The following is a 21,064-nucleotide window of genomic DNA, read 5'->3' as shown; positions in this document are numbered from 1 at the left end:
TTTGGCGGTATTATTATTTTAATCAATATTAAGATCCGCTGTTTTAATTATTTTTAAAACTAGATTATTTATAAGATTTTAAATGGAACACTGGTTATTCAAAGCGGTTAAGCATGGTGTTAACTTTGGGGTTTTTAATGCTATCTCAAATGAACATAGTTAATTAACTTCTATAACTTCCAATTTGGTACTTGTTTAGAGAATAAAAATATTTTCATATGAACCTACAGGTCGTTAAAAATTTCTTTACGTGCTAAAAGATTTGACGTATATTTGGTAGCTTTCGCAAGCCAATGTTATCGAAATGCGATGCCATTAGAAATTGCATACCATACCTATCTGCCATTTTTTTACGTGAATAAACTGTGAAAAGTACGCTAAAACTAAACAGTTTATGTGTAACTTAATGTTTGCCTTGGATATGAGAATGGCATATGCGTATCACGAAGTGGACGTAAGCTCAAGGCCGATCATGTAGCCGAGTCAGCGCTGGCGTCGCGCGCCCAACAAAATGGCGTCGAGGGCGGCTTCACTTTTCAACTCCCCGGTCGCTTGGCAACGCACATTCCAGTCGCTTTTGCGATATATATCGACCTCTCGAGTTTCACCGACGGCACGCATTAGAACGCATTGCGGGGGATTTGGGATATGCAGTCTGCTTGCTGGCAAAGAGGAGAAACATCGCGAAGGGCTTAAAAAAAGATGAAATGGGTGTGGGTGGCCAAAGAGGCTGACACAAGAGATAAGGACCCCCCTCTATGTACAGTCTCCTCCATCCGTTCGGATGGTTATATAGAAGGGGAAGAGAGAGGATTTGGTATTGGGAGAGAGACAGCAGTGGGAGATTGAGCGAAGGTTTTTTTCCTTCACGTCGGGAGGAGTGTGAGGTGGAAGAAGCCGAAGAGGGGAATGCGATGAGAGGCGATGGAGGGGAAGGTTGCGAGTGCTGTTGTTGTAGTGGTGAGCGCTTTCGGACAGGTAGAAGCGGCTTGGGGAAGGACGAGGTGGGGGAGGTTGGGCAGGGGCTTTGGTATGCGGGAGGGGTGGCGCCCCCTCCTCCCGCACACTTCTTTGGAGAGTGGTAGGGGGAGTGAGGGGATGGGGGGACCCCCACTCTTCATGCGGTAGGTATTTCCCAAGCCTCTTGCAAACCTGGTTCCCCATTCTCAGAGGCGCTTTTTAAATTTTAAATGTCTCGTCCAAAACCCCTTGTGGATTTAATTCATCGACATGGCTTTTGAGGACACGATTTAAACTTTAAAAAGATGAATGCGTTCGCATGCGCGGAAAACCTGATCTGCAACGGGGTATTTCTCAGTCTGGAGGCAGTCTAGTAATTTTGTAGAGGCTCTTGATAAGGTTAGCATGGAGGCATCTTGGTGAAAGTCGCGATTAATTCTTCGCTTTCCACCTCATTTTATGAGATTAAAAATGTGATTTGGAGTAAAATGGCGTAGATGTAGAGGGCTTAGCTCGGTGACGGAGGCAGTGTTGTATTTAAATTTCATTGCCAAGAAAAATATGTTTTTAGAATCCCACATTTCTCAAGAAAATAAATCTTGATATGTTTTAAGAGAAAAATCACATCAAATTTTTAATAGTGATTGTGAACTACCATAATTGTATTTCGCTCATTCTTAGTCCTTTGAGCCGAAATATATGATACTGTGACCAATAGCCGGTGTGCTAATTGAGCACAACCCTACCGTGCAGCACTCATCACTTCGTTCCTATATTGCTGTGACGAATCACATACAATTAGGCCTGTGCGCTCTTCTTGTATTCGTGCTTGGAGTATAGTATCTACGTATCAGTATGTATTCTATGTTGAATGCGTATTGCCTACTGTATTGGAATAATTCGTTTCATAAACTTCCACTTATTATCGTTCACAATAAATCTTCGCTGACTTGTCTTCCCGGATGATGCTGATCAAACGACAAAAGGGCCGACTTCACTATGATATTTGTGAGCACTGTCCGGATTCGTGATTCTTTGAGTTACGACTTTGAGCTTTGGGAAGCCCTTGCCGACTCCGTGAAAGCTCGCCCTCATAATGCGTGAAATAGTATCCCCACGTCCTTCGCGAGAAACCTTTCACCCGCCTCCCGATGAGTTTTAGTTTGGACAGCGGCGGTCCGTTTCTTGCCGGCCCACTTTAACGTTATTCACTGGACCGACGCATTTATAAAAGGCCCGCTGTGAATAATGCCTCGAGTTGATGCTGCATATGTATGGCTGCCGAGTATTTAAGTTTGAATGATAGTTGTCTTTCATATTCATTAGGAAAGAATGTAAATGATTCCTTCATTACAAAGTTGCAAATATTTTTCGTCCGATGTAGGTAGCGGCGGGGTAAAGTCCTCGCCTGCCAAATCGAAAGTCGCTGGTTCGAGTTCCACCTGGGTACGGTCTCCCTATTAAGAGCATAGGTGTTCGTGATTGTCCGATGTTTTTATTCCTTAGATTCCCTCAATGTATTTGCCTTAAACTGCGCTGTTTCAGAAGGCGAAGATGGAGATAAGCATATATTTTTTAAGCCTCTCCTTCTGTTTCCGATTGACAACATGGATCTGAACTTTCTAGCTTTCCAGGTCTTCATATTGGTGTCCGCTCACTACTGAGTCAATTGCAAAAGTATCATCAACGATAACGACATCGTAGATCTTTTTATGCGTCGCGTTTTTTTTAGTAGCACCACATGGCATCTGACGACGATACCGCTATCAACTTGAACAAACGCTGTTGCTGTTGTTATTTTTTCACTGTGTGGAAGAACATGTAAGTCCGTCAGTCGTCCGTCAAGATATTTTTCGTCATAAGTTTATTGTTAGTAATCACATTTTTTATTAATTATCAATTGAAAACTACTTTAATAAGGACTCAGAAATATGCGAATGAATTTGGAACATCACTCAATCAACGCCTTGCGATCGTCGTAGCGACATGAGTTTCTCTCAGCCGAAGATGTGATGCTTATTTGTGAATAATGGATGAAAAAATAGAAAATAGCACTGACACCATAGGTAACGATGACTACTTACCTATTATGTGGTGAAAGGCAGGAGGCATATCTGGGTATGGATAGCTTCCGAGTTATAGAAATTAAAAGTTTACTGTTTCCTTTCGTCGCCCAGCTGTTGCCGCGAATTGAGGGTTCGTAATCGTGTCGTCTGGTCGTTTTGTCAATTCACTTTTCACCATCCAGGTGTTTCAAGTGTGCCGATGAGCGGGTTGCACTGACTGCCAGCTTCCGACATCTCAGATGGTTCTGAATATGTTCCCGTCTCCGACGGCGGCTTCATGAATTACTTCCAGAAGATAAATTATTTATACGTGGCGCTCGGGAAACTATCGTTTTCGGGCCTGGCGACAAAGCGACTCAATGTATTCGACTGCTGGCTGAATGGACCGGTCCTCCTGAAATAGCCTCTTCTCCAACACATGCGATTCCAATGGTTGGGAATCTTGTTAAAATCTCACTCCGGGGCAGAAGATGGCTCTATGCAAACGAGGGAGGTGATGGCCTTTGTTTTGATATGATTTCACCTACTTTAAATAGATAGTCCATATTTTTCGTAATTTTTGTTGCGAATAATCACAAGTCACTGTATAAGTTAAAACAATTATTTTACGTTTATAGCTACACGAGGCCGTATTTATAACCTTTTGGAACTCAACGTTTTACTTTCCCTGTTTTCACTCGACACTGACTGGTATGTAATCCAGGTGTGATATATACAGCACATTCATTCACGCTATTTGATATACATTCAACCGATTTCAATATCGTATAGTTATTATCAACCGTGTAGTGTCGTGTCAAGTCTTATGGTCATTATCAAGTGCCGTGATGATTAAACGGAGGTGTTGGAAAGCAGTCGGGTGTGTAAACATTTTCAGAAATAGTTTAGTTTCATAAAATAAATTAGTTTCGTCTTTTATTGAGCGTATTTTTGGCCGCATTCCTCTTAATCAATCCAGGTTATTTTTCATTTCGATGCCCAATCACAGCCTGAGTGGTGTGGGAATCGGTGGAGAGCGCAACTCATGTGCGGTGTTTCCTCTCGTGTGAAACATTAGGCAGGCGCACCTGCCCGTGTACCTGTTCTCCTTCGCCCGACAACTCCGGGAAACCTCCCGAGCGACCGCAGCCTCTCTGTCCATTTCATTGCCCGCCCAGGCCATCTATCCAGGACCTCGACCGGGACGAAACATCTCCCTGTGGGGAACAGCCGCCAAAGGAAGACACCAGCACTCCTCTTATTTTTCGCCGAGTCCCGACAATGAACAGTCTTGCTGGCGCCTCTAGCACCTGAAGGTATCCCATTCCCTGCAACGGAGGGCATGAGAACCCGGGGAGGAAGGCTTCAAAAACCGCCCGGAGCCGAAAGAAAGATTGGTTTGAGGAAGGACTGGAGGTGGCAAAGAGGAATCACATGGCAGGCATGAGGGGTGTTCTGTGGACCCCAAAGTACTCCCGCCTATCCCCTCTGCGGGGGCGTAGCTTGCCCTGACGGCCGATTTATGACGACGAAAGAGAAGGGGGCCAGGGACTGTTCCTTGAGGGACCTCCACGCGCTTGACCTCCGTTCGGCGCTGCTTTGTGTTTATGGAGGGACTGAGGTATCGGGCGGTCCGGGGATGGGAAGCTTAGCCTTTCCGAGGAGTCGAGGGCCCTCGAATTCTCTCCGATTCCAGGAATCGGTAGGAATCCTAGTCCCTAGGAGCTCTCTCCACCCACCCACCCGCCTCCTCATGCTTGCTTGCTTCCCGTGACTTTCCAACTTGAGAGATAGCCCTCCCTTTCTTCGGGTTGCTACGTGGGAAGATGTTTGGCTTCCCTGCTTAGAAAGGAAAAATGTGGAAATCTTTATTTCTATTTATTTCCCCCCTCTCCCGTTAGTTTTTATGGGCACTTTTCTTGCTTTGCTCGGCGCAAGTGCATCTCCTAAATGGAAGTGGTCGGGTATTTTCTCTCGTTTACCAGCGCTCTGCACTAGTTTCGGCAGGGTTTGGCATCAGTTTACGACCATCATTGCTCCGGCATGAAATTTAGTTTCTATCAATGGTATGTTCAATATCTGCTCCTGTTTGTACCATGCATCATCTCAGAGTTTACACGCTTAATTTAACTTTTAATAAAGCCAATCGCGAACGCAGATTATAATATTTACATTCGGTTACTGTGATCCCCTCACCCTCGTATTTTATAGCCTGATTGGAAACAAATTTATCGGAACCATACGTGCTGAAATATGAGAAAACCGATTCACTACTAATTGCAAGTTCCATGGCGTGTTCTGCGCCGATGCGGCTTTTTTCTTACCTAAGTGAACATCAGATTCGTCGTAAAAACTTTCGCGGGTGCTGGTCATGTTAAATAAAAAAACTTTTAGACTATTCTCCGCGTTAATTTTCGTGTGGCCCCTGATTCTCTTGTAAAAGCGACCAGCATCGGTCGGGAAAATTGGGGGTCACCCGGAAATTGACGTGGCGATATAGCCTAGAAGTTTTCTTTATCTTACATGAACATAAGATGAAAATTAGTCTTCTTCCCTCATTGGAACCAAGTGATTAGCCTATATTTATGTTTTTGGATACATGACGAATGGATGAGGATGAAATACACTGACAATTTTTGCGAGTGATTCATTAAATGAAGTAGTGAAACGAAATTGAGGGGCCTATGCACATGCGCAAAAAAAATTATTTCGGCAATGGTGTTACAGGGCAGCGTTGATGATTATTTGGGTGAGGCAAGGCAGTTAATAGTCAATAATTAGTTAATAGTCATAGTTAATTGGTCTTGGACAGTTCTCCTCTCTTCTCCTAGCTCTAATCTTCCCGCACAATAGATAAATCTTCTGATTGCATCCTAGATCGCCCGCTCCTTACAATTCACCCTCGCCCTTTCTTCGCCCTTCCTAATGGAGGCGAGAGCAAGAAGATGGGGCGAGAGGCGTATTGACTATTATTAATTGCGTACACGCATGAGTTCCACAACAACAACAACCGTGAAACTTGGCGCGGTTGGTAGCGCTGACCCCGAGAGAGTTTTTCACGGCAGAATCGCGGTGACCTCGACGTCATAGCGGAAAAAAAGAAGCGAGAGGAGAAGAAAAAAAGATTCGCTCATATCACCACTGCTTGTCTGCGGCGGGCGTCAAGAGGCCCAGAGACGTCGGCCACCCATCGTCCACCTCCCGATAGGCCCCACCCACCTCCCAACCCCCTCCCCGCCACCCCCTCCTCCTCGCCTTTACTCTCCAAAAATCCACCGACCCCTCAATCCGCCCGAGCCGTCTGTAAACCTTCACATCCCATTCCCTTGCTTCTATTTCTCTCCCCTCCCACCAACGGAGGATATCGGACCGACAAGGTCCTTCCCTTCGACGTTCACAGGACCGCGGTCTAATTCGATTACACTGCCAACCAAACAAATGCGTTTACATTCTAGCTTTCGATTGGTAGAAAATCCCTGGGAACCATTTAAGCCAAGTATATACTTAAGCTGCCGTTATATAAAGTTCTAGTTTCTATGTAGGGATTTAATTTAATACGTTCATAGTCGATCTTTCGATTGGTCATAAATCCGTGGGAACTATTTATTTGAGTCTTGTACTTACAAGTATCAGCTGTTGTTATATTGAGTCCAGGGAGAAACTTTCCATTTCTGGAATAAATATTTCTTCTTATGTGTTTAAATTTCGCTCTAACCTCGTAACCATACATTTTTATCGGAATTTGTACAAAGTTGATATTTCATTTTGAACTGTACTTCCTCTGAGCATCGTGGGTGGGAGTACAAGTGATGGAGTGCACTTGAGGTGTCCAGATATTGGAATAGAAAGTCAAACATTACCCTAAATGCATGATTGGTCACGGGAATGAAACGATTCTCTAGATTCTTTGCCTTTAGTTTCAGAATATATTTGTTACCTTTCGGGCTATGTTATTCCGATTACTGTGTACAAGCTGTACAGATTTCAGGTTGCATTGTGAGAAATGTTTAAATTATCTGCTGTATAGAAAATTTACATTGGAAATATTAAATATCAAACGGACTACCTGCTATAGTTGGCTTTGTAATCACCTATGGGAATTTCGGTAGCTATAGAATGAGCCCATTGATGATTTACGTGGCTTCCGTACTTAGATGCAAGATTGAAAAATATACTTACTTGTTAATTGGGCTTGAAAGAAAATCCGAAGAAAAAGAAAATAGCATTTGATGAAAAAGGAATCCTTTTCATTCGGATATGTGGACTTCCGCAGATTTCTCCGTGTACACTTCTGCGGTCGCCATTGTCCGAGAAATTATGGGTCGACGAATTCGTTAAAAAAGTGTTAATTACTTCGCTGCCTCGGGGTAGTTATCGTCCATGTCGAAATCTTCACGAGACGTTTTTTAAACTCGGTAGTCATAGAAATTCCTTTCATCGTCTCGGAAAGCGTATTTCGCGGTCTTTCTCTTATGCAAAGCCGAACAAGGTCACATTTGCCTAACTTCGTGATTATTTGAACGTTGTTTTGTTGTAAAGTGTTAAGTTACGCTCCCTCGATTTTTGAAATCAAGGGTAGTTACTTTATCACTGGACTGCGTGGTTAGTACTTTAGATATAAGCACTTATGCTCAATAATATAAATATCTATGGCATAGTTTGATTCTTTTTCTGCGACGGTTTATCGATTTTTACCCAGATCATTAACAATGCAATGCAGTATTTGTAAAATAATGAAGTGATTTCCTAAGTTTCTCTTGAAATCCTGCATTCCTCAAGAGATATTTAGTGAAATAAATGAGTGTTAATTTTATTTTTAACTCCTGCTAAATTTTGCCCAAAAGACTCACTTTCTGCGTAGCCGTTTGGTTAACTGAAAGAACCGCCGCGTCGGTTCAATTTTGCTTTTTGCGACAGAAACTTCGAGAAATCTGCCAGGAAACATAATTTTGGAACACGGAAACGCTCGGACAAAAACGTAGTAAGCAAACGTACTGATAGTCATCATCCCTTCCTATCCAAAAGATCCTTCTTCTGTGCAATTTCGTCTTTTCCACATGTTTGGCATGCCAATTTACGGAACATTTTCTTGAAATAAAGAAAAAGTAGGATGAATCCAGAAGATCGGCCTTGTACCTACCTTCGAAACTTCTTCGCCTCTCGCTAGAATACCTGCCTACATCCGCTTCTTCTCACAAGGGCATCGTGAGATCGTTCCCTATTCGAAATTCGTCGCTCCCACCACACGCGCGCACTTCATCTTTTGTTGTCCATTTCCTGCCTCCCGTTGCACTTTTATTTCATTTTTTTATTTCAGGGGTCGGCCATTGTTTCCCTCTCTTTAGCTCGTGCACTGGTTTCGCAGTCCCTCTCTCTCTCGGGGCACTTGTACGACTAGTTATGGAAAAATCGATTTCGAAATCGAAAATCGAGTTGTAATATTCAAATATCGAGAAGATTGAGTCGTGATCTTCGAGTTTAGATCCAAAATTCGATTTTTCAACTTCGATATTGACCATTTCCTTTGATCTCATCAGCGTTTATACCGGTCTCAGATAATGCCTTTCGTCTCATGTGAAAGAATTTTCTCTTAGGCAGATAAATTAGAAAGGACGCCCTCCTCCATCAAGAATACATCCCAATGAGTTGATCTTTCTTAAAAATTTTAGCGAAGCCGAATAGTTCTAATGTAAGCAGTGATCCACAACTTAAATGTGCGTGCATTTTCTAAGTTATACCACTAATAATGCACGTATGTATCTATCCTAAGTAGATTTTTGGGATTTTTTCTGCATCTTAAAAATTTATTTTGAACGTTTTCCGAATTTATAATAAACGTATAGTATAATAATATATATATACCTATATATATAATAAACTTATTTTTGTACAAACTGTATTATGAAAGAATCTTAGATTTTTTTCGATAAATCGATCTTTCGTTTGCATTTCGATTTTTGTTGAAGATTCGAGCTTTTCGTTTCGATTACAAAGTCAATTGCTCGAAAAACCGATTTTTTACCGACATTCTCCCAGCACCACGCAAAACCCGATAGCTAAAATCCGTGCTCTTGTTACTGTTTTTTTCAGTTCCACCACTCACGGTCGTACTCATCGGAATTAGGAGTACTTCTACTGAATTTATGTATGTACTGCACCGTTGAAGTGCTGGAGCAAGTACCGGTTTGGCATCGGGAGGGTTTGTGTATCTCATATATAAGGGCTGCGGATTTCGATTCAATCACATTTTTATTGAGTTTTCAAGGATTTCAAGTGGCTATCGAAATGCGGAGAACGTATTTATGTAGTGGCCGGGTGTAAATATGGATTGGGTAAAAAACGCGAAATTACGCGAAAGTCATACCAAGCGAAGAAAACTATTTCCTGCGATACTTCATTAACAACTATACTGCTGATATTTATCATACAAATAGTATCGTAAATTGTAGACTGAAATTGTTCAAATAGTCCTTGGCCATTTCTAATCATCTCTATAAAACTCACTCTGTGAGGCTCTCCTGATTTTCAAATAGCGTCGGAAGTGACTTTTTGGAAACTGCCTTCATCTCCTTTGAATCACTGTTTCGCGTCTTACAATTAGTGATCTCAAATTTCGATTTAGTTTCAACAGAAACTTTATTGGAGTAATAATCCTAGATTCAAGTTACTTTCAAGACAGTTTAAAGGTAGTTACAACCGAGAGTATTTACATCCCCTTAGCTCGGTAAATGTGTAACCGTGGATCTAAAAATTTAGAGAGAAACTTAGGAAATATTCTACGCAATGATTAACGTACGCGCTCAAATGTCAACTGCCCGACAGTTGAGTGATAAAGCACCAAAACCTTTTAAAAAAAATCGAGACGGCGTTCAAACTTACGTAGCAGATGGATGCCACGACGCTACACTTAAGTGCATGTTGGTTAAAATTAACAACCGCCAGCCGAACACCCTAAAGGTGAATCTCGGGGTATCATGTGGATGTAAATAGATGCAGAAACATCTTTCACCATACAAAAAAGTGTAGGATTATGAGTGGGAAACTGATATATAAGAGTCGTAAACGGCGCAGTGGTTCTATTCTTCAGCATTTCTATCCACCCACTCTCAACATCTTAAATAAGGGGCCTCCTCTTCCGAGTCCACGTCGCAGAGAGAGCACCCCCTCCCACTCCACCACCCCCACCTCCCTTACCCCCTTCCCAATCTTCCAGAAGCGTCTGGCACTGCCGCTCTCTCGTCAAGACGACTCAGCAGAACGTGGCCTTTCGCACGGAACAGAAGAGTGCCACTCGCGAGAAATCTCCTTTCTCCCACACATACTTCTACATGCCACGCGGAAACATAATCATAGATACACTAATATTGTATGCTCCGCAAATACTTTAATTATCTGACCCAGGTTTCGACACTAAACCAGTAGCGGATACAGAAAAACTCGAAGGGGGGTTTGGGGGGCGAAAAAGATATCTTGAGTTACCTTTACTTTTATGCTGTTTAAAAATATCAAGTCACATGGAGAATTTAAGAAAATTTTAATTAAATTTATTATTCACACATACAAGACAATGCCATCTCATGATTTTAAAAAGTTATAATTGTGGTTCTGCAATATTTGGCAATACGGGCGGGCCCGCAAGGTGGGGTGCGCGCCCCCTGTGCCCCCCATCTGTATCCGCCGCTGTACTAAACAATTTCATTCTCAAAGGAAAATGACCTAGTGTAGGGTAAATGAAATCGATTGATTTTGGCGTGACTTGGTGGAACTATGAGCTATTCATGGTGAAGCAAAAAAACCAGTACTGTTCCACAAACTTTTATTTGGTGTCGACTAGTTTCGACGGCTATAGCGTCGTTCTCAAGACGACTGTTTGAGAATGTTTTAAGACGTGGCTGTTGTCTTGAGAATGACGCTATAGCCGTCGAAACTAGTCGATACCATCCTTCGACATCCAGTCGACACCATGGGTAATGGGAATGGTGTCGACTAGTTCCGACGGCTATAGCGTCGTTCTCAAGACGACTGTTTGAGAATGTTTTAAGACGTGGCTGTTGTCTTGAGAATGACGCTATAGCCGTCGAAACTAGTCGACAGCAAATAAAAGTTTGTGGAACAGTAGTGGGTTTTTTGCTTTACCATGACTAGTGTATAATGTCGAAAATTCTACACCTTTGAGAATGATATGATGTATAGTGTCGAAACCTTGGTCAGATCATTAAAAAATGTGTGCAGCATACAATATTGGTGTCTCTGTGATTATGTTTCCTGCTACACAGTTCCTCCAAAATTTCGCCATCCTTCCTTGCTACATGGGTAATGGGAATGCGGCATGGGACACTTCAGTAGATCCCAGCATCAATTATACATTTCTAAGCCTTATTTTTTTTAAAGAAAGGCATTTCTTATAATATATCAATCATAATCCACGATATTTCATTGCGTTAGCTCTGTCGCGTTCACTGATTAGATTAAGGCTGATGCTCTTTACACCGATTCCTCGTCTGTAAGTAATTCCAATTCAACATCAATGGAATTCGCTTTGCGATTGATCCTAAGGAGCGGTTAAATAACGTAAAGCGAGGGTCGACTTTATTAACTTAACGCTGCGCAGTAATTGTGGGAAATTCCTTAGAGAGAGGATATGTCTGTCACATTTACACAAATTGTTTATCCCCAATTCCTGCCGTGTGAATTTGTGCCGTAACGAAAATCATCGCTTGGGTTGTCGATTTCAACTAGAATAAAAATTTCGCTGAGACAAAAAAACTGATGATGAGTTAGCTTGGTCATATAAATGAACACAAGGATGAAGAATGTGTAGAAGCATATGATCCTAATGCTTTGAAATACGGATCATGTGAAGAATTTGTGAAACTTTTTCGGTAATAATTCGAAATAGAATAAAATTGTTACTGAAGGTGTATCATTGATATTTACTGTAAAAACTCACTACTATTCTAAAACTCTCCAACATGAAATCATTTTTTTAAAGAATAGAGCATTCAGCTCTCTCCATATTGCATCGTTTCCACCGGCACCTATTCCACATGGACCAATTTCGTCCGATTACCTTCCAGATTTTGCAAGGTGACGACGGCGGCTTTCCCTTTAAGCATTTTTCTATTGCCAAAAACGAAATAGGCAGGCACTCCCCTTTTTCGCCCGTCTACGATGACCGTGAGAACGCAAACTGCGAATTCGCACGGGTTTCCATCGCCTTCGAGCTATAATTTTTTTGCGGCGGCGATCGCGGGCGTCAATGCCGAAAAGGAACTTTCATCGACCCGCGGGACGAATGGCCGAAAATCCTTCCTCGATCAAGGACGTTAATTATAATGGTAAGGTAGTGAGAGACCTCACGTCTTTTATGCGGACGACCTTCGTATCCCGTGGTCTGGTTGGGAAACGCATAGACTTTGGAGCTTGCGCTGTAATCCTGGAATTAACATGGTAATCCATGCGATTTGGATGCTGTGGATGCTGAATCGTTCTTAGCTGGTATGAAGATAAAATAAATTCTTGACCACTAAGTCTGTAGGATTGTTTTTAGTACACATTGAGGGTTGGTCAATTGAAGAGAATTCAGTTGTTTGCCAATGTTTCAAGAATAATTCTGTCATCCTTAGGGCTAAGCATGAAATTAGGAAATTCGTAGACTAAAAATAAATATTACTTTACAAATTATGCGATATTATTGTTAGATTCTATTCTTAGATTCATGTTGGATGTAAATTTTTTAAAAACAGAAAGTGTTCATTAATGTCCACTCGATACACTTTCGTGTCATGAAAATAGTATGATGATGATATCATATGTTTTCAACGAGTATTTCGCACCGAAAAAAAAGAAAAAAAAACGACCGATGGAGAGGAAGTGACGCGTCCTCTTATTGATCTTACATTGAAAAACAAAAGAAAAATAAATTGCGAATAGTCAAATTCTTCCGCTAAACCAATGTGATCTCTTCAGCGGCAGCGCTCGGATTTCCCCCCACCCCCGTCCCAAGCGGTTCCCCCTCCCACATCCTCCCTCCCCTCCGTTCCCCCTCCACCGCCAGCACTCTCTCCTCGCCGCCTCCTCGTCCGCTGTATACATGCCGCCGCGCCTCTGACTGGCGCCCCTCAAAAGTCCTCCAGTCAATGCTGCGGTGACGTCATCCGTCGTCGCAGGAGTGAACGACCGTTTCAATTCATGAGAGGAGAGTTAAAAGATGTTCAAGTCGATTGGCGACCGTCGCTGGCGAAAGGGAAGGAAGGCACTACATGACTCTGGGAACGGTCCTCCGCGCTCAGGTCCACAAGCCAAAGCCCTGGGGACGATTCTGGGGACTACAATCAATATATACAGCAGGGCCACTATTACTACTGCAACGTCTTAAAGCCGATCTGCACAAATTTGCGAAATCATTCGAAAAAACCGACGACGAAACGCTCACAAGTGTCTGCGGCTATGGACCTCACCTCAGACATAAAATTCCCAAAATTTCCCTTAAACCTACCGAATCCCTTCCTTAGCCTGAATCTATGCCGTGACTTCACTGCGATTGTATGACAGCAACCAGCTATTGAAGAAACACCCAGGAGACAGATGCAAAGCTGTCAATTGGGAACTAAAAAGTAAAAGAAATCCGTTGTGTGCTTGCGTACTGAATTTTCCGGAGCAAACTTAAAAAACGCTAAAAAGATTTGCATGCGTAAATGGCGTACTGGCATGTAGAAACGCGGTGAACATATTTTGCAAGAAAAAGTTACGAATATCAAAACGGCATTCTGTCAAATTTTGTTCTGTTTGCACGCCTCCAATTGTGATTCATTCGGCTACACATTTGGATTGCCATCAGCAGTCACTTGAGTTAACTTTTATGTATTTGTTCTGAGATATAACTTCCAGAATACCGGATAGAAACGACGGGTAAGTTGCTTAGGATGTATGAGCATTTTTTAATTGATTTATAAGTATTTAATCTATAAAAATTTCCATTTCTCATAGTAATAACGTAGTTAGAGCCTGTATGTTGCCTCTGCTTAGAGTATTTTGCAGCCATCTAGTGCGCTCCGTAATATATTCAGGTTGGAATTCCTGCAGTCTGGATCGAAATGACCGGTGTTATTGCGTCGGTCGCACGGACATTTTTGGCTGCTCTCATCGTCCGTACGGTGTGTCCAACTCTTGAAAAGTCAGCCGAACGTGTCACATCTTCCCGCGGAGTTGGCTTCTCGCCTGGTGTGAATTTGCGCGACACGGTTTGGGACGCAGAACTCGGACTACTCATTCTGTTTCCCCCCGGCGAAGTGTCGAGTGCTTTAACCGTGTTTTCTCATCCCATTCATTTACCACCTGCCTTATACGTTTCCCCATGCTGTAGGTTCATTCTCCTCCATTAATCAGCCATTCTTCCTAATCCAATTCCTGTGGGTGTCGTTCATTAAGACTTTAACTCGGAACGCGTAGGTAGGTCCCCATATTTGCCTCCTGAGTTAACTTCCGAGGTTCAATTAGCATGATAACATAATTATGTAATTCGTGACGCCAGTGTGGCTGGTGTGTTGCCTTAAATTACGATTTGATCCGATTGCGAATCAAACTTGGGCGAAGCACCTTTTTATATCTGATTTAGAAATGTTTATTTTGGTTAACTAAGGCTGGTCGATGTCAATGAAAAGTCTTTAGGCCGAAATTTGACCAACTAGGAAGCTTAAACTTATGAGAAACCGGAGAATAATTCTATAGGATACAATTGTATTACGCAGTATTGAGGTAATTCTATATGATAGCGGCATGAAATTACAACCATAATTTAAAAGCTAATAACGTATAGAATATATACTCTTTGATGAAATTAATTTTCATTAAAATTTTGCATAAAAATTAGTATGATGTAGACCAGGGACAGTAGGTATACACCATAATTTTGCGAAGTACTTGGAGATAATGTAGTGAATAAAGCAATTAGCATAAAGTTTTGGCTACAAAATCATGTAGGATCCATTCATAAAAACCGTGCCCTTGTTGCCCTTCGCAATTTATTCTCAAAGCCGTACAAACTTGCAAAAATACTTCGGAGTTGCTTACTTACCATCTGCCGGTAAAATGGGAACACTTCTATAACCGTCCTTACCTGTAACCCTCAGGGTAAACTTGTCACGGCCAGATACCTTTGCCCCTAACATCAATCCCCTTCAAATGCCTTTATCATTCGCTCAGTACATCCCTACCCTCCTCTACCTGTACAACCTTCCATGTCTTCTCGGTTCCTTCCCTCCGCCACTGATTACACACAGCTTGTAAGATAGATATCGGGATTTTATTGCTGGCGCCAGCGTGACAAGACCCCTCCCACCGATCGCGAACTGACGACAAAGAGACCTCGACGCAGCTGCCGTTTTGCAAATTGGATTTTTCTTTCCGCCGAAATTTTTTTATCTCCTACTTTTCCTCCCACTCATTTTTTTAGCCGTCCCTCTAAAATTCGCGCAACTCGCGTTTTTTTTTAATTCGTCAGCGAGAACCAGATACTACGAGAAAAAGAGTTGACCGGACTGAGGGGTTCTGATCATACTTGGAATTAACTGTTTTAAGTAATCGTTATAAAATCGCTAATTTTTGTTTTGGATTTTGTAATGTTTTTCCTTTTTATTTAATTATTTCACGTAATTGTGAAAGGGGAAATTAGAACATATTAAGAAAAGGTAAAACTTTTTTTTTCTTTTCCCAATATACGTATCTTCTGTGCTATGGAGCAATGTTAAATATTACATAATATAAACATGGTATAAAGCTACTGTCGTTTACAATCAATCTCGATAAAAATCTACCTAAAATAACAGAATAAGTACGCTTACCGCTTGAGTTACTATTCTTTCAACTTGAATCATTTAACTATCCATAAAAATAATTAACTCAAACAAGTTATTTTTCCATACATTTATACTCCAAACTTCATGAATTTTTGTTTTTGTTAACTTTTCTAACTATGGCCCGAATCTAGTCCCCAACTCCCTCAAAGCTCAAATCGTCGCGTAGGCGGCGGCGGAAGGCAAGGCCCCTTGGTTATCTCCCCTGGGCGCTGGGAACAGAAAATTTCTTTGTGAGAAACCTGCGCGCTATCTCCTCTGTTAGCGGGAGACGTCAGCTGTATGTGTGTCCTCATCCCTTACTCGGCAATCAAAGTGCGTTGAAATCGAAATCTGAAGGTCGTTTTCCACGTCCGCGTGTCTAGTTCGACGCCTGTGAGATAGTTCCCAATTGGGGGCACAACCTCGAGATGAATTGAAACATTTGTCCGAGTATTCAGAAGCTATGAGGTGGAATTTCGACATGATTGCGCTCTAAAAAGTAGAGACATTTTCCATGTACACAAATTTCATTCGTGAAAAGTTTCATTGTTGAAGTAGTCTTTATACTGTTACACAGATATATTTTGAAATACAAATCACTTTAATATCTTTACTATGTAGTACTGGTATATTATACAGGGTGTCCCATTTATCTTGACCACCCGAAATAACTTTTTGTCCAGATGCAAATTCAAAAATGTGTCAAGCAAATGTTCATAAGCCGTCAGGGGGACATTAATCAGCATGAATGTCTTCCTTGTAGTTTTGTTATTTACAAAGATATGAACAGCGGTATGTCTTTTTTAAATGGCACCCTATATTTTTTATTCGGCAATTCATTTCCTCTCCTATAACTCCTCCTGTTCATATCTTTGTAATTAACAAAGCTACAAGGAAGGCAATCATGCTGATTAATGTCCCCCTGACGGCTAATGAACATTTGCTTGACACATTGTTGAATTTGCATCTGGACAAAAAGTTATTTCGGGTGGTCAAGATAAATGGGACACCATGTTTATTACATGGTCTTATAGGTGGCGAAGGCATCTGTGAATGATATATTGGTGTCGAACTTGTTGTATTTAAGTCTCCTACCAATCATTCTTCGTCAAAGGTCTAGCATTTTTAGAGTTACTTTTTTTTAATTGCCGTTTGTCGCTCATTTTTGTAACCTTCAAAAGGCCGTGTAACGTTATCCTGTACAATAATTTCAATACGAAACGGCGCGCCCTGTCATGGCCACCCCATAATGGCCTCTGTGACAAGAAAAAATGTTAGATGCCAGCAGAAACGGTAGATGTGAATAGCGCAGGAAATATGCGACCATAGAAACGACTTTCGTGCACCCGTTGAACATTCCGCGTTCCACTCCAGGTAGTGAAGGTGAAGATGTTTTCCATTCACATGTCCCAGTGATGTGTCGCGAAGAAATCGGCGCGAATGAAGGGAACGGGTTATGTGATTTTGGAAGTTTTTGAGAAGAATCTCTGTGTTTGCCTTGGGAGCCGGGGAATTCGCCTGGCTCAACCGGCTTGCGCGTCTTGCCTTGTCGCGAAACCATAACATCGGTCCGTGCTAATTCCGCGAAAGTTTTCGCCGCGCGTCAAACACCGCAGTGCCCTCTATCTACCCGCCTCATTATTCTATACGTATGTACTTAGACAAAGCCCCAACACGTTTGAGTCTCGTGTTCTTGATATCTGCCTATAAATACCCGAAGCAAGCAGGTCTGAATGAAATACGTAATTAATGTGGTCGGAATGATAGCATTTAGCAATTAATCCTACTTATAGCGGGACAACAAATGATTTTTTGTGCGGAACTCGAGTTGTCATGTTGACGTGCTAACAATCCTAATGCAGTTAAATTAAAGTAGCCTGAAATTCAATCAGGTGCAGACCACTTTCGATTTACCCCCTACCAGTGGTAAAGTTCCCTCGGCGCCCAGCCATTTAGTAGATAAATTCAAAATTACGCAATTATAAGTTGGAAAACACAATAACTTCTCAATACGCGTATGTTCTCATAATGACCAAGATAAGCGTACTTTGGTAACATAATTCATATGGCACCAGTTGGAACCACCGTTCTAAACGGTTTTTAGTTACCTGGAAACGTCGTCATATCTATTGACCAGTATGTGATGATCATTCGTTCGGTAACACCACGTTTCCAGTGACTTCGCACGCAGTCATGTCGGAGGCGAAGTTGTAGTTGGAAATTCGTTTAATCGATGGCTTACACATTTTAACGCTAAGGTCCTTACAAAAGCAAAGCTATATTGAAGATCCCTGGTTTCCATTTCCGCCGCATTGACAGTGAATTTGATTATATATCCATTTCTCTGTTAACGGCCTTGGTGACTTATTTTGCTCTCTCTTTTTGCAGAGGTGGGAACTGATGGTGCTGGCGAAGCTCAAATGGGACATGTCCGCAGTCACACCTCACGATTTCATCCCGCACTTGCTGCTGAGGCTACCGGCCGTGCAGGACAAGACGTTGTTCGATGCTTCTATGGTCAAGCGACATGCGAGGACATTCGTTGCTCTCTGCACCGGAGGTGAGTGGTGTCGCATTCTTTTTTTTTGTAACCATACGTCATTATTAAGGGTCAATCATTGTTCACAGCAACTTGGTTTAACGTGGCGTATCTATGGAGTTGAAAACTGTAGAAGAAACAATGCTGTTTCGGTAGAACTTGAAACGGCGTAGCTCAACTTCACATTGAGATTAGTCGAGAAAAGAATGACTTCCCTTCATTAGCACTCTTTAAGACTATTTCTATAGCCAAAGGCGAGGTGTCCATGTTACCGCACGGTAGACCTCTATACTCCAGACTCCTGACTAACATTTTCTTCACACTTTCGCCGCGAACCCACTTAGTAGCTCTCAACCACCCGTATACCACTACTTCCATCAGTTATAAGAAATACGTTGATTTGCCCTCAACAGATGAGGTGTAGAGCTCCAGTAGGATTAACGCCTCGATGACTGCGAATTGGAGAATGGCACCTTTTTTCCTGTTGTTTTTTTGCTATTCTCTTCCTCGGCGTCCACAATTCCGAACCGAAAAACGCTTTAATCGTGGACAGAGATAAATATGTTTCTGGTAAAATATATTCAGCCATTCATTGGTATAAGTTCAACGGATTCTGGCTTCATTTGGTGGAAGTTATACATATTTAAATAAATAAAAGATCGTGGTGTACCAGATGATGGCTCCGTGAGCCGAAACGCGCTGTACGCAGTAGAAATAAATTTTGTGGAAAAGTGCTACGATCTTTTATTCATTTAAATTCACTGGTACCGACTGCAATGGACAGTCATTCTACGAAATCTAGTAAGAAGAAAAAAATGAGCAGGGATGACGAACCTGTTGGCGACTTCGTGCCAAAGTTAGTGAAATACAAGCATATTCTCTCAAATCGCGCACCAACCCAACTCATTGACCTTTGTGCTCCTCTTGCTTTACGTGCCGAAATAATTTCCCCACGTATCACTTAGGGCACGCGTGGCATAGGTTCGCCACCCCCTGCCTAGAGTTTACGTGCGCCTCCTTGACGTAACGGCCCCCGTTCCTTTCCCTCATCCTTCTCTCCCATCGCTTCTTGCTGAGGTCGAGTACGGATTCGAGTGGCTGATACCGGCGGGAGGGAGGCAGGCGGGAGGCTTATAACCAGCTTCGGGAGAGAAATATTCGCTTCGGAGGTATGCGAGGATCGTTCCCCGGAGGCGGGCGGCGCGCGGTAACACATTTCGCTGTACGTCGATGGGCGAAGAAGAAGGGTGAGGACGAAGAAGAAGTCTTAAGTTGGTCTTAATGGGAGGAGAACTGGATTGGCGACCTTGAGAAGGTCGCTTGCCCTCATTTTCCGCACGGGAGGGGAGGGGGAAGAGAGTGGGTGGGGGTGAAAGGGGTGACAGAGCGGGTGGTGGGGTGGGGGAGCGATTGGGAGAGGAGGGGAGGGGGCATTGATACCTCATCCTCCACTCCCATCCTTTTCCGCGATCAAAAAAATATACACCGCACCCCCGCGTGATTCCTGCTATGGGCTGGCTCGTTCGCCTATTAATTTGAATTGTCGATTGTGCAAGATTTAAATCGATTTCTTTTCCTTGACCTCTTATTATTAAATGATTATTAACGTCTCGGAGTATTGGCCTACGAATGGCATGCAAAATTGTTTGCCAACGTTTCGATGTAGTTATTATATCTTCTTCAGGGCCATGAAGGATAATAGTAACATTAAATTGATTAATGAAGGCATGAAGGATTACTACAATTTTTACAATAATAAAATATAAAAAGAATTTGACTGCACATAAATGAAAGAAAGAAGAGACATGAATTTTGGAATACTTTATTTATTAAATTTTGTTTACTGTAAAAAAAAATAGAAATACAAAAAGAATTCAGCTGTACATAAATTAAGAGGCAAGAATTTTAAGTGCGATAGAGAATGAAAAATTAAGAGACGTATTTATCAGTATTTAGTTAAATGAAAGTAGGCAAAATAAAGCAATTGAAAACTTATTTATTTAGCGTATTTAATTGAAATCGTGATACCACACTTTCTCAGTTATTATTAAAGTTATGGGAAAAAGAACATTTAATGGAAGCAAGCATCCAAACTGACGATTATGTCAGAATCAGCCAATCCGTGATCTTATCATACACCAAAATATCGGAGGAGAGGAGATAACGTGATCTGAGATTTTTCATTCAATTGGATGTTTAATAACAAAGAGAGGATTAATTGTTTTCCTTGGGAAGTCTCCCTCCCAATGCTTTTCTCGACTACTTACAAATGTGAACAAGATGAAAAATATACACTGGTAATTCTTCTCGGGATTTCGTCCGGGTAATCTCCTCAATCTCCATCGCTGCCGACGCTTCGATGAAATCCTTTTCTGTCGTCAGCGGCCCTGATGAAACGTCTGCAGTGATGGAGATTCAGATTACCCAGGTGAAATCCCGAGAAGAATTTACTGCCACCATTCGCCGGAAGAAATTAAAGTCCTACGTACAAATAATATTTATATGGCTGCATCCGACAGGATACTATTGAGTCAAGGGAACACATCCATTGGAGAGTCAAATGTATTTATTTGGGCATGTCTTCACCATATGCTCACACGCCCAGGTATTCCAGTCGATGTGCACGCATCTGATGTTTTGTTTTACACCCTAAACAAGTTTTCCCCTGTGTACCTTAATAAGTC

At 42.1% G+C, this 21,064-nt stretch overlaps 1 protein-coding gene across 1 annotated transcript in view; it reads left to right on the top strand.

Annotated features, from left to right (window-relative positions):
• The window catches only part of LOC124162132 (G1/S-specific cyclin-D2-like), a 62,544-nt gene that overhangs the window by 27,768 nt on the left and 13,712 nt on the right, over positions 1-21,064 (top strand). Inside the window, exon 3 of the mRNA XM_046538552.1 lies at positions 18,230-18,401. Coding sequence (XP_046394508.1) covers positions 18,230-18,401 — 172 coding nt within the window. The remainder of the gene's footprint in view (positions 1-18,229; positions 18,402-21,064) is intronic.

Source organism: Ischnura elegans, chromosome 7 (assembly GCF_921293095.1).
Source record: "Ischnura elegans chromosome 7, ioIscEleg1.1, whole genome shotgun sequence".
Taxonomy (NCBI): domain Eukaryota; kingdom Metazoa; phylum Arthropoda; class Insecta; order Odonata; family Coenagrionidae; genus Ischnura; species Ischnura elegans.
The sequence above is the reverse complement of the archived record's forward strand: the minus strand, read 5'-3'. Positions and strand labels throughout refer to the sequence as shown.